The sequence below is a fragment of the Lepisma saccharinum genome, chromosome 9 (genome assembly GCF_977018435.1).
Source record: "Lepisma saccharinum chromosome 9, izLepSacc3.1, whole genome shotgun sequence".
NCBI classification, from domain to species: domain Eukaryota; kingdom Metazoa; phylum Arthropoda; class Insecta; order Zygentoma; family Lepismatidae; genus Lepisma; species Lepisma saccharinum.
Window position 1 is genome coordinate 76,188,703 of NC_139237.1, and position 15,161 is coordinate 76,203,863.

The 15,161-nt window shown below is 37.6% G+C and overlaps 1 protein-coding gene across 1 annotated transcript in view; it reads left to right on the forward strand.

Annotated features, from left to right (window-relative positions):
* Positions 1-12,296: 12,296 nt before the first annotated feature.
* The window catches only part of sea (mitochondrial citrate transporter scheggia), a 46,152-nt gene continuing 43,287 nt past the window's right edge, over positions 12,297-15,161 (forward strand). The window contains exon 1 of the mRNA XM_083128428.1: positions 12,297-12,511. Within this exon, the coding sequence (XP_082984554.1) occupies positions 12,391-12,511 (121 nt within the window). The 5' untranslated portion in view covers positions 12,297-12,390. The remainder of the gene's footprint in view (positions 12,512-15,161) is intronic.

Genomic DNA, 15,161 nt, shown 5'->3' on the forward strand with positions numbered 1-15,161 from the left:
CACGTCGGCATATAAACGGTAAATTTTGTGTTTGAGGGTCTTATTTCACATCATTTCGTGACAACATAGGGTAGGAAAATGCACCTCACATCTTTCAGAAACTTGAAAAATTAACATTACAATGTGTTATTTCACATTTCGTGTTTTTGTCAAAAACTAAATATGCATAAAAAAAAAGTGCTCCCTTGTGCATAGCACCATGCCATGAAAGCGTATAGGGGGTGTGGGGTAACGCCCCACACTTTCTTGATCCGGTCGTGAGTGGGGGTGATTTGATCAGCATCACACCCCTGACCGCCTTTACCACCCAGGTTTCCCCAGGTACACATATTATTCGACGCTGGATGGGATATGCACCGTTAGAAAAGTTCCTGGATTTGAACCGGCCGGGGATCGAACCCGGGACCTTTAGCATGGTAGTCAGATGCTTTACTGACTGAGCCACCACGGCCACCACTAAATATGCATGCCTCTAGTTATCATCAGAAATCAGAAATGTATTATTAAAATTGAATAATATTACACAATGTGTTCTCTTCAGGCATCAAAATACCTAAGGTGTTTTTAAGCATTTTCAGTGCTAAACCTTTCTGTTGAAAGAAGGAACAAATGTATCTTATTGTTCTGAAGCTGTTTGCGCACACATAGGATATACATTCCTCTCAACAGTGTGGCGTACACAGCCCTGGAATACTTCTCCTTGATTCAAACCTGGATGTCACTAATGTGTGTTTGCAGCTGGATCAAAGCTGATACCCACCAAATTGTTCATATTGAGACCTAAGCATTCCAAATTGTTCCAAATTTTCTCTTGTCAGAGCTTCAGCAGTCGTTATATATCGAAATAAAGGAAATCTTCTTGAATACAGTTGTATCATGAATCAAATTGAATGCATGGTGAAAACTGTTCCATTCCAAACATGTCTAAAGTTTTGTCATTTATCTTGGACACAAGTTCTGCTATATTATAATCAGTTCACAAGTTTTTTTATTGCTTCATTCTGGATAACTGGATTGAAGGAAGATACATTCTTACTGCAACTTGGGATATGATTTCGTAGGGCATTGTACCCTGCCTCATCATGAATTCTGAACAATGTTTGAAATTTTCCAACTTGTGGTGTAGATCTTCAAGAGTTAATGAACCACTCCCATCGTCACCTCAAAGTGGCAGTGCATGTTGACCACAGAAGATGACTGTCTTAACAAGCGGTTGAAGCTCTGATCGGTTTTTCCTTCTCCTTTATTCTATGCTTGTTGATTACATGTACTTGCTTTCCTGTTTCGATGCTCATAAAATTTCCAACCTTAATGGTTGCCTCTTTGTGATAGTGTTTTGAGCAGGCACGGTTGGCCCTATAGTGTACAGGAGCAGTGAACTCTCAGTAATATATCAGTGAACCCCCAGTAATATATGGTAATCACCTTGAGAATGAACAATAAAACAATATCTTCACCTTTTCACAATATTTCGCTAAAATTTTTACGCAATAAATCATATATTTGTGTCCGTAACACAGCAAGCTCTTTTGCCGAGAAGGAGAAACCGCGAGTCGGCCATCCTGGTGCAGACCGTCAACTGAACCCCCACAGGACAGCTTGTGCCATTGTGAAAACTTCATGCGGTAGCAGAAGCTCGAGGTGGGAATAGGGCAAAATACATGGAAGAGGCTACTATTGACCCTTCATATCAGGCATATGGGCATGCGCTCTTGCAGAAGCCACGGCACAAGACACCGTTCTCGCTGCTTCCTTCCTCCCTTCCAGTCTTGTCCAGTGCATTTCAAGTTTGAAACACACATTACAAATTCAATCTTCTCTTTGTATGATTTTTCCGCCGAACTTGTTGGAATAAATGCAAGATTGTGGCAGAGAAGGATGAGTAGAAATGAATAAAAGCTAGAATTATATGCGATGAATTATATAATAAAAGAGATACACCCGCCGCAAAATGACTTCGGACCTCATAACAGAAGCACAAAAAAATATAGAAAATTCATGTGAAAAGCTATTAAGCTATTAGATACAGCAAAAAATGCATACATTAGTTCGGAGTCATGTTGCCTTTACTTTTGAAAACCATTTGGATGCGCTTGAGCATGGAATCACTAAGACTTCGGAAGTAATTTAAGTCCATGTCAATGCACCACATTTTCTTCAGTTCTGTTTGGAGGATCTGTAGGTTCTGAATCTCCTTATTTCCCAGGAATTGCTTCATACGATGCAAACAATTTTCAATAGGCTTGAGATCTGGGCTATTCCCAGGCCACTATTAACATCTTTATGTGTTGTTCCTCGAGCCATTTCCTTAACTTCTTAGCCGTGTGACAAGGAGCGTTATCATGCATGAAAAGATCACACTTGTGGATCTGAAGCATATCAGATATATAAAACAAAACGACACTAGATACAAGGCTGCAAAGTGAAAGACTGCTTACTGTGGCAGATTTCACATGAGGTCCCAAGTCATTTTGCAGCAGGTGTACATTACCAAAATAGTTTGTGCATGCATTCAGAGTTTTTTTCCTTAAAGGTTGAAACACTTAGGGTTCGCGAAAGTGAAAGAATGGCACTAAGACGTGACTCGTCGCTTGGTGTCAAACTGTCAGTGTCTCAAGTTTGTTAGTTTTTAAAGTGCTTGGATATTTGTTGGAAAGTATTAAATTATGCTGTGAGTGAAGCGAGGGATGGACTACGTGACGTCAAATGATCCAGTATAGGTGTTGCTGCCTGCGCAGGTAAGACATGACCGCTAAAAATGTATGTAATTAAAATTAACGTAAACAAACTTTCTCGTCCGTTGATAGAAAGTTAGCGTGTGCTGGTCGACCAGCCCCAAATCTGAACAAAGCTGTCGCTTATCAATAAAAGGGTCTCAGGTTCGATTTCAATTATGAACATGTCATTAGTTGCTATTTCCCTTTAATAAATGTAGGACCAGTTCTGATTAGTCAACATGGACATCCGGAAGGGAAAATGAATGTGAACCAAAAATTATATATTACACCCATATAATTTCATTTCATTCACAGTAATTTATTGTAATTATTATAAAAGCATTGCAGTAACTTCAGACTGAAGTAGAGTTGTTTGCACCACCTGGAAAAAAATATTTTCCTTTCCCCTACCTGATGACGTCCATGATTTTCCAATAAACCCCCATTTTTTTCATACATAAAGGTGCAATTTATTGTAGTTGAATTTATTGAATTAATCTTGCACACCTACTATGAAACCTTATATTCCCAGATGAAAAATATTTGGACAAACATTGAAGGCCCCCCCCCCATGAAGTCTATTTGCGGAAGCTGAATATGTGTCACATGATTTCAGTGAACCCCCAGGAAAATAATGCACGAGCCACACCTGGTTTTGAGGGTTCATGGAATATCTTCATGGCATCCTTCCATTTAATAAAAGGCAAAGTTACCAACGCTTGATGACCCATTAGTTCATCAACTCTTGAATATTCAAGCCACTTGTTATTTTTTTCCCATATACACCGACAGAAAAAGAAAGAAACATAAGCTTGTAGTTCCTTACAAGTGACACTTGTTCAAGGGAGAGAACGTTATTCTTAATGAAATGACATCTCATTTGATACATGCTGCCAACCTGAAGTCATGTCCCTGATTAGAGCATAGAATACAACAAAATATCATGAAAATTATGTAAATGTATTGAGGACCTTAAACTCTTTCATCCCCCCCCCCCTTCCCGGAAGAAAAATATAATTGGTTTCTAATTTGCAATGTCTAATTTCATTGGTGCCCTCTAAAATATCGCTTTGGGATAATATGAATTTTTATCATAACAACCTCGTATCTTGTAGAGATGTCAATTAGGACTTTGGGTCTTGTGAGTGCTATTTTGTATCGTGGTTTTCTTCCTGGACAGACATGAAAAATAGTAGTTCTAGTAGATGGATTTGTAATATTCCAGTGAAAAGTATGTGCATTTAGAAGTGTATTATGGCTACAATTTACCAATTGTCATTAGGCCTACAGATATGTTTTATCCTTTGAATCAATCTTAGTAATTATTATTTATTTTAATAACTTAATAAAATAATTCTATGCTTGAAAATCGAGGAAATTCTTCCAAAGAAAAAAATGTTAATTTTCATCTGTCCATGGGAAATGATAAAGTTTTCTATCACAGTGTGTGTCTTTCAAATGCCTATTTGTTTGAATAATGCTCATGATAGGCATGACAACAGTGAGAGCACAACCAGAAAGTTCATCTGTAATATCAATGATTATTGCTCTTGTTAAATTAGGACCACAAAATTTATTTCAAACCGGAACCGAAAACCTTTTTTTTTTTTATTGAGTGCATGCCGAAAGTTTTCAAGGGGAGGGGAATTTGAGCCTCTCCTGATACATGAATGTTTCTCATAATTTGACCGCATCCTCTCTTTGTTGCAAGCTGCACCACAAATATAAGTTTAATCTCTACACGCACAGCAATGAAAATAGGCAGATGGGCAGAATTGCGCAGGTGCCACATGTAGGAAAAGCGACGTGAGAGCGGGACTAAAGTTGCTGGTCCGTGCACTGTGTGGCAACGTCAACCGGGCTGTGTTGCCTGTTCGAGCATCAGTACGACCTCTCTCTGGGGCACTTTCGAGTCTCATTCAATAGAGGCTCCACAAATGGAGCCCCATATAAACACATCAGACTGCTCTTAAACCTCTAAACACACAGGGTTGTGCTCCGACGTGACAACAGTGTGAACTTCTGCCACCAGCCTAATTTCATGGCTGTGCATTTAGGTATCATTCGGGATGGTCACTAGACGGCCATTTCAAAAGAAAGAAAGATGTGACAAGTATCTGTAAATTCTAAGACAGAACAAACTGGGACCATGTCAAATCTTGTGTTTAGCTGCCTCGCTGACAGAGCATACTAAGTGGTCAATTTACAGTATCGCCATCAAAGACTGCTGATTGAACTCCAGACCTGGTCATATGAATCCCTTCATCAATTTTATCTGACCATTATTCATCCTCGTTGTAATTAACCAAGGAGTGTTTAGCACAGTGCAGTGATGTCCTTGCTTCGAATCCCAGCCTGGGTATGGGTCTTCCTTTTGAGTGTCCCTTCATCAATTTCACCTTATCACTCAAACGACACGAGAGAAATACGAAATATTGTACTTTTTTTTTTTAAAAAAAAAAATAGTCTCTTTTTTGCTACTTTTTAGATGCTAATGCTCGAAGAACAGGCCAGGACTCGAATCGGTAGGCTTACCATACGTCCGGGACTAGCCCGGACAGCCCTGGTATTTTAGTGCTGTCCGGGATTGAAAAAATGTCCATGGATTTGAGAAACTGAACGTGAAAATAGCTACCGGTATTGAATATTCACGACCAATTTTTAAGGTGTTTCAAAAGATTGATATTTCATGTACCAACATTTCTAAAATGGTTGAGTTTGCTATGTCTTTGCCTGGAACATATGCTCCTGTTGAGAGAGTATTTTCAATTATGGGGAATATTTGGTCTGCAGAAAGAGGTAGACTTCTAGTATCCACTGTTAAACATCTGCTGAATGTTAAAAATTAATTCAGAACTTTCATGTTGTGAATTTTATGATGTTATTAAAACAAACAAGCCATTTCGGAAAAAAAAAAAGTAATGTCTAGTGAAAAGTGCAACTGAGTCAACTAACAGATAATGCTACCTAGGACAGAGAGGTTTATTAATGTTAATATTTTTTCTTGTGCAATTTATAGTTCAATGTTCCAATAAAATGTTAAGGCTTTTAATTAATTTCAATTTTGATTTGTAAAAAAAAACTGAAATTCAGCAGTAACGAGTTGATCGCGAATATGTCCTGCGTCGGACCCAAAAAAATATGGTAAGCCTACGAATCGGGAACCTTCGGGCTAGATCGTAATCACCCAACACGTTAAACCAACTATCAAGGTGGCTGAACCAAGTCTTGCATTGTCTTCGTAAGAAATACTGTTAAACGTATTCTGCTCATCAACACGGTAACTCTTTCTCTCGCCAGCTGCAAAATTCGCCGGAAGGAAAAACGCCACTGATCATCAGCCAGGGGTCGATGTATTGGCATATTTATGACTCGGCATCAACTAAGCAAAATATTCAAAGAATTCAAAACATTACCTGTCTTGACCTCCAAAAGTAATTACAAAACGTCAGCATTTTCATTCTCTGATACGTTTCTCTTCCGCATATTTTTTCACATGCTTTCAAATTAGCGTCTGCGTGAAACACTAGCACAAGAAGTAACGAAAACTTCTTGGAATTGGCTCTAAATGCAATTATTTTAGCCACAGACACTTATATTATAATGCTGGCATGATCAGATTAGTGAAGTTGCAAACAGCGCTTGAAGTGGAAATTCTTAGCTGGGGGGGTGTTTTGTCGAACCTGGCGGTACCTTGGAGATGCCTTATCCTCCTCACTTCGAGTACTAGTTGCAGAAAAAAATATTTCGGTGCAAAGGAAGCGCGCAAGAATATTTCGAGAGATGGAGTCACATAATTAAATTACAGTTAATTCGGACAGGCAAAAGGAAAAAAAAGCAAGGTTTTAAATGTGGCTAGAAGCACTGCATTGTCGTATTGCTTTACATTTTACTGTACTGTGTATAGTGTATTTAGGCCTATGCCCATTAAATGCACCATGATCTTTTGTTGCTATAAACGTAGTTTTAATGCACTTCCTACTGTTCTTTTAGGTATTTCAGTTAATCCGGATTTTCGTTAAACCGGTCAACTTATTCCCCCATTAAAGTGGTTTTACTGTATATATTGTGAATAAATTGCGGAATGTATATTTTGGGTGAAAGTTTAATTATCAAACTTTGATTGACTTATAAAAAATCACGTCAGAACTTGGATGTTCTCACATTCTTAATCTTAAGAATTCAATGAGAGAATATTCCTGATACGTGAAAGATCACACAACATACATAAATTTCGGGACTAAAATTTACTCGCAACTTTCATTGACTTTTCTATATTGACATGATTAAAGCTATCCGCGCCGACTGCTGAACTTCAAAATTCGCGGAAATTTTAAACAGCACAGCATATTTAATAGCAGGCACGGTGAAGATGATAATCAGCGTATTAATATATGGAGAAATTTCGGATCTCAAATAACATTTATTTCTTTGAGAACGACATTTTTTTTCCCTTCGAGAAATTTTCCTTGATCATGCTGGTATACACGTTAGCGGCATGTATTTCATTATTTCATCTTCATCAACTGGCGTAGAAAGCATGGGCTCATCGGACCCTCTCCATAAATTATTAATATTATTTAAATATATATTTTATTAACTATTTTTTGTGATGTCAAAGGGAGAATCCACGCTGAAGTGACAAGCGATGTTACCAATCGAACGCAGTCTTGTGCGGCCTGTTATGCCGCTGCGGCGTGAAACGTTGCTCCTGATTGGCTCGTTCCCAAGTGGCATGTATCGCGTGTCGCTTCATTCTGAAATATCCCCTAATGTAACCATAATTTCTCAATTATAACGTTTAAAGTTAAGCGACCGCTCCCAGAGAACATCTGAAACTAACAATGAACTAATAATCTAAAGGGGCGGCGGAAAAAAAATGAGATAAATATGTTAATCCGCCGCTGGTCACACGGCAGTCTTGCAGGCATGCTCATCGGCTGATCTGTGTTCCGTGACGTCATGGCGAAGTGAAAGTTGATTGGAGTGCTGAGACACACCTCCAGCCTTCTTCCATAAGTTGGTTGATACCTTTAGTGTTGCCAACTGAGAATAACTTCTTATCGAAAAGGGAAATTTCGACGCCTACGCGGAACAAATCGGCACAATGATGCCAGATTTCGCACTTTGTCGGTTTCTCTTCAGCTTCTCTCTTTTCAATCATTGTCGAAGTCAAGTCCACTTCCTGCTCAGAAAAACTAATCGGGACTGAACCTACAGAGTGATGTCTTTTTTTAAGTTTGTGGCGATTTACTAGGTGAAACCACATTCTTAAAAATTAAAGAATTATAACCAACGACAATGTGCAATCGACACATAAGCCAGTGGTGTAGCGGAGTTTTCTGCCCGCACCACCACCCTCTGCAAGTAAAATACTGGGGAGCGCTTGGTGAAAATATTATCGAGAATGTTACAACGTAGCCAGAGGGCAACAGGCTCACCCAGGGGAGGGGCCATTGGGGCCATGCCCTCCCCTCGAGCCATGAAATTTTTAAAAGTGAAACTATAACAATCTACGAAAATAACATCGATGATTTTTCAAACTAGTAAAAATTTCAATTTTGTCCTTGCGTTGCCATAAATCAATGTGTTTGTTGTGTTGAGAGGCAGTCTCCAGAAGTCTGGCAGTCTGTAATATTGGGCTTTTAGTTTTATAACTATTGATGCAAGGCTACCAGCAGAGGCGGCGATTGGAGGGGAATGGGGGGGCAGTTGCCCCCCCAGTATTTCCACTTTTGCTCCTGCACCATGGCCTCTTAATGCTAAGCCTTGTCTTCCCAGACCCGAGGAGGATCCTGATGGTAATATCAAGTTCTATGAGGATGGACCAACTTCCATAAATAGAAGAAGATACTACATAACTACACTTGGAAAGAGACCGACTAGAATGGAATGAATTCAAATTGTCAGAGATTCACACCGACACCTCCAGGCTGAAGAAAGAAGAAGATGCCAAATACGGAACACCTAATTATACTAGATAGTTTGAGTTTATTTTTAAGTCCACTTTATGCACAAAAAGGCTAATCGGGACTGCAGTTTAAACCACTATGTGCCTCCACCGGGTGCGTGGCTATTTGTTTTAAAGAGTTTGATATATTCTTGACAAGAATTAATTGAAGTTACTGCAATTGCAAAATCATGTAGCAATTTAAGCTAAGAGATTACTGTTATTTTGGTGCCATTATGTAGGTATTAAATAATGACATACCTACAATAAACGTGTTCCTTAACAGTAACACTTAACTAACTAACTCTCTAGCCTTCTTAAACCTTCTTAAAGCCGAAGGTTCATGGCTGCAGCAATACAGGGCTTCCATATGTCCCTATCTTGAGCAAGATCTATATACTCTTTTCCATCCCTACCGATTTCCTTTAGGTCCATCTCAACGTTGTCCCTCCATCTTCGTCTTGGCCTTCCTACAGGTCTAGTACCATCACGTTTCCCAACAAGAATCCTGTAAACTCCTCTTTCCTCTCCCATTCGTGCCACATGGCCTGCCCACCAAAGTCTTCTTGATTTAATTATTCTAATAATATCTGGACATGAATACAAATTATGTAGTTCTAAATTATGTAACCTTCTCCACTCACCTGTCTCCTCATCCCTTTTAGATCCAAATATTTTCCTAAGGATCTTATTTTCAAATACTCTCAATTTATGTTCCTCTTTCAATGTAAGGGACCAAGTTTCACACCCATATAATACTACAGGCAAAATTACTGTTTTGTATAATTTAACTTTTAGTTTCTTAGATATTAAACGAGAAGACAAAAGTTTATGAAGAGAGAAGTAACATGCATTTCCTGAAATAAGCCTACTTTTTGTTTCCTCTTTAATATAATTTTCATTTGTTAATATTACTCCTAAGTATTTGAATTTGGAAACTGGTTCAAACGTGTTGTTATCAATAATCAGATTTTGATTATTACCTAACACTGGGTTTCGGCCTGTAAGCATATATTTAGCTTTCTCTTTGTTAACTTCCAAACCTATCCCTTTAGCAGTTTTGAATAATATTTTAGCATTATTCTTAATTGTATTTATATCATCCCCTAATAAGTCTACATCATCTGCATATGCTAACAACTGAGTCACACCATTTAATTTTAGTCCTTCTTTACTTTCTTTTACCTTCCTAACAGCATATTCTAAGGCAAAATTAAAGAGCAATGGAGATAATGCATCTCCTTGTTTTAACCCATCATGAATTGTAAATTTGTCAGACATATTAATACCCACACGAATTTTACTTTCTGTTTCACTGGTGCATACTTTTATCGTACTAACAAGCTTCTTAGGTATTCCAAACTCTACTAATATATTATATAATTTATCTCTTTTGACCGAATCATATGCTTTTTGAAATCAATGAATAGCTGATGGACATTTTGATTATATTCCCACTTTTTTTCAATTGTCTCTCTGATGTAAAAAAAATACTGTAGTTGATCTGTTATGTTTAAATCCGCATTGATAATCACCTATAATTTCATTAGCGTATGGGGTTAGTCTTGTTAAAAGAATGTTAGATAATATTTTATATGTTGTTGAGAGTAGAGAAATTCCACGGTAATTATTGCAGTTCATTTTATCACCCTTTTTTAAACACAGGAACAATTATGGATTCTTTCCACTGTTGAGGTATTTCTTCATTATTCCATATTAAACAAATTAATTTATGAATTTGACATATTAACGAATTTCCACCATATTTAATTAACTCAGCTCGTATTAAATCTATGCCAGGTGCTTTTCTTATTCTTTAGCCTTTTAATAGCATCTTTAACTTCAGTCAAGTTAGGTTCTGGAACTGAAGGTTCTGCTGTGTGGACTTCATTTACTTCTGATTTATCTCCTACATGAACATTTAAAAGGTTATTAAAGTAGTTCTTCCATCTATTTAGAATATCGCTTGGGTCAGCAAGAAAATCACCGTCTTTATCTTTTATCAAGTTTACTTTAGCTTGCCACCCCTTTCAAAAATAATGTACACCTTTATATAAATCTCTGATAGCTATTTTTGTTTTTCCTGTTTGTTTCAATTTCGTTAATTTTGCTTTTCAAGTAATCTCTTTTTTTTACTTCTAAACGTGCAGTTAACTTCTCGCTTTATTCTATTATAATTGCTTAGATTTGTATCATCAGAGTTATTTAACCACCTAAGTCTAGCTTGATTTCTTATTTCTATTAGATTATGACATTCATTATCAAACTATGGCTTACTTTTTCTTGGTTTATGGTGTCCTATACTTTCTTTAGCTGCTGATTCTATTGCATTACGTATGTGCTCCCAATTCTTATTTACGTCTGTTTCATTTATATTTTCATCATCATTTAAATCCTAACAGTAACACTTAAAGTATTTTTAAAATAGGGCTACATTTTTGTCATGTAAACCGTAAATATATAGCATGGTCATGCAGGGGCGCCGACTTGTCAAAATTATTGGGGGGGCTCTGATCACTGAAATAAATTAATGAATGACTCACTCTCTCCCTTTTTTAAGTTTTGGCTTCAGTGTTCGGAATCTCGTAAAAGCCCATGAATTCCTTAAAAATATTAATTTTTTTATTCACAGTTCGAATGCAGAATATTAATTGTCCAATGATGGATATGTCACAAGTTTCATCAACCATAATAGCAAAATATTCCCAACTTTTAATATCAGCTACCACGGAGCGCAAAACAGAACTCCCTAATATATCAATGATCTCGTTCTGAATGTCATGTGAGAGCCATTTGTAGCCCGAACGTCCCATCCACTCTCCTAGTTCATGCACATTGTCTTTTGAAACTCTTTTTAGTAAAAAATTTAACAATACTCATAATTACAGTAATAAGTCATGTGTTTTGCTGTCTCTGGTCATAGTACCCCCAAAGTTGATGGTTTAGGAGTCTCGGCCCCAAAGTTGATGGTCTAGATTCTGGAACATTTCAAATGTGTATTTAAAGTTAAGTTCGTGTGGCACAATTCAGAGTAAGCTTTACAAGAGAAGCAAAATAATACATTAGATCCTCTTGAGCAAAATTATTTGGGGGACTCTGCCCCCACATCGTTATCATTGGGGGGCTCGATCCCCCCCAAGCCCCATGGAGTCGGCGCCTATGTGGTCATGTTTTATTGGATGAGGCGGGGGAAAGTAGGAGGACCAGGGTAGAAAGATGGGGTCAGTTAAGGGGACGCCAATAATCCACCTCTCCCGGCTGAAAATTGTATCGCCCCTGTAAAGAAACAAAACCTTATACAACATTCAATATCTTCGACGATGAACTGGTAACCGTAATTCGTAATGTGCTACGCAGCCAGAGGACCAAGGTTCTAACCCTACTTCAGATCATGGACGTATCATTGAATTTGTCCCATCATCCATTTTATCAGTTAATCATTCGTTCTCAACGTTGCGATTAACGCAAGACCAACAAAAGTGACGTAAAATAATTGAAACAGAAATAGATAATCTACAAGCCGTGAATAGTTGACTTCGCGGGAAATTTGTTAAGTCATGGGAAATTTCGCGAGGAAAGAGGGACTTTCCAGTTGAAAGGTGTAAACACTGCTTGCCGTGGCAGCCATGTATGATGATAGCAGCACAGGCGATCAGCTGTGTACAGAATGTGGTGAGAGTGTTGTGTGAAAGGTAGTTAGTTCAGTGTTCTGTTGACTGAAAAATGAGCAGGGATAGTGATTTTAGAAATCCATTTGGGAGACCATGGATGGTTCAAACAGGAGCAGCCGCTGCAGCGGTTTCTTCAGCGTCACCCACCGGTACATTGAAGGGGATTATTGCTGGTAAGCATTTTCTGTTTTGTTTACGTTTCAACGTTTGGTATCCTTATTGCCACCGTTTTCCCGTATGTGTAACAAATTGAAAGGAAGTATTACAAATTAGATTAACAACACATTTCAATCCAATGTATGTAAGTCTTGGCTAATGTTAATGAAACACGATAATTTGTCTAAGGGGAGATTTTTTTCATAATGTAATCTTCGATCATAAATACATGTTGTATTACTGGTAAAGCTATAATGCTATTGAGAAGTAATCAGATGCACAAACTACAAATTAAACTTTAGTCGGTGATAATACTCTCAGAATCTATAATATTACATAAACATTTAAGTGCAAAGTTTATTAAAAAAGGTAAAGTTCTCGACTGACTTTTGCATAGTTTGCAGTTACCGTAGTCTAGGTTGTTTCGTAATCACTAAAACTTTGAAATTTATATCAAATTAGCATGTTGATCAGTAGAAACTGTTAGTGCAAGGGCTTAATATGCATCACCAGTTGATTTGGCAATATGTTGTTGTAAAGTCATTTTAATGACAATTCCATGTAAAACTTTCTAGTAACAGTGAAATATGTATGATTAAAATTTTGTATTTATAAAATCTAAACCTTAAGAATTAGCCTTGTACATATACGTATATTCTTAATGTTATCCAATGGTTGCAGTACCTGAGTGCTCTAATGGTATTACTGGCGAAATCTTGCACACTATTCTGGAAATTTAAAACAAGCACTGTGAAAGGAGCCCAGTATTGCACCAAATCTTTTCGTGTAGAGATAAAATCAAAAGTATTATAATGTAACTGATCATACAAAGTTAATTTTATCATATATTGGATTGTGAACTAACAACTTTTAATAAGTGAATAAGCTCACACGTAAATGCATATATTTTACATTAATTGTACACCCGACCGCAAAAGAAACAGTAAGCAAATTACCAATCACTATTTTCATTCAGTTTGTTTTCCACACTATGATATTGAATTGAAATTAAAAGAAAATAGTATAGGTCAACACTTGCTTCGAATCAACAGAATTCCATTCCTTTTAACAACGTACGATGTAGAATAAAAAAAAGAATGAAAATAGCGATGGCCCAGTGGCGCAACCACAGGGGGGGCATTCCCCCACAACCTTGGACGGAAATGAGTTTTAGGGAGGCAAGGGGCTGCAAATATTGACGGCTAAGGGTACCTGCTGGGGGCAATTACCGCCCTCAATTTCAAATTTTAAGCAAATTAAAATACTTTACGTAAAATTGTCTTGTTTGCTTCGCTCAATTTTAGAGCGGCGGCAGGAGTTGGCCCTGGGCGCGGAGCGATCTAAATGAAAAAAGTTGTAAAAAAGAGAATGCCGTGACGCCCCGTGAAATTATTTGCGCCCTATTAACTCAATATTGATTTCAGTTTGCAATAAAATTTGATCTAAACATTTTCTTGCTCGCTTCGCTCGCAATGTATGGTTGTTTTCTGTAATCCATTGTAAATTACCAGAGAGAGAAATAAGACTTCTCTTAATTCATTTTGTCTTCAATGGATGAACAATTGTTTTGAGGAAACAGAGCGCACACATTTGAGAGACAATTTATGGAATTTTTGCTTTTGGTTTATTATGAAATGGATGAATTGATTGTGTAATGTATTTAAATAATATATGTTTTATGTATGTATCGCCCGACCCTGTGGCCGAGTGGTTAGCACATCGCGCTGCGACGCCAAGGGTCCCGGGTTCGAATCCCGGTCGGGCTTGGTTGTTTGTGAATGTCCATTCATCAATTTCATCATTTCATCACTCATCCCAATCTTCGCAAATTAGCCAAGAGGCACAAAACGCGAAGTAAAATAAACTAAATCAATCAATCAATCATTTATGTATGTATCAAATAAACTTTGCATACGTACGCAATTTAGTGTTGGCATGTGATTTGATTTGATTTAGTTTATTTTACTTCGCGTTTTGTGCCTCTTGGTTAATTTGCGAAGATGGGGATGAGTGATGAAATGATGAAATTGATGAATGGACATTCACAAACAACCAAGCCCGACCGGGATTCGAACCCGGGACCCTTGGCGTCGCAGCGAGATGTGCTAACCACTTTTTTTTTTTTTTTTAAGGAAACACCCCCTACACGGAGGTATCCCCCACCATTCACACATTTTCTCACTTTTACACTTTTCAATTCTTACATTTTCTCATTTTCTTATCATCTGGACAAACACATATACCCATGCCTTACCCGGGACTCGAACCCGGAACCCCTGGCGTTGTAGCGCGCTCTGCTAACCACTTCGCCACAGAGGTCGACACCACTCGGCCACAGGGTCGGGCTGTTGGCATGTTGCGTACGTATTTTCTTATTTTACGTCGCTCCATATTGCATAAGTGTAAAACCTATATCGTGCGTGAAAGTTATACATGTAAACAAAAAAAAAAACGAATATACTCTGATACTCAAGCATTTTCTGTCTCAAACTAATTTGTGTGCATGTTTTCCATTATTAATGTGAAATTGAACGTGTTTAAATATTAATTCAACTAGTTAGTTGGAAAACAAATGCTTTAGCACAGACTTCTATCCCCTTTTTGCGTAATTTACGAGAATAATAATGACTTTGATACTACTACTACTGTTAATAATAATAATAATGT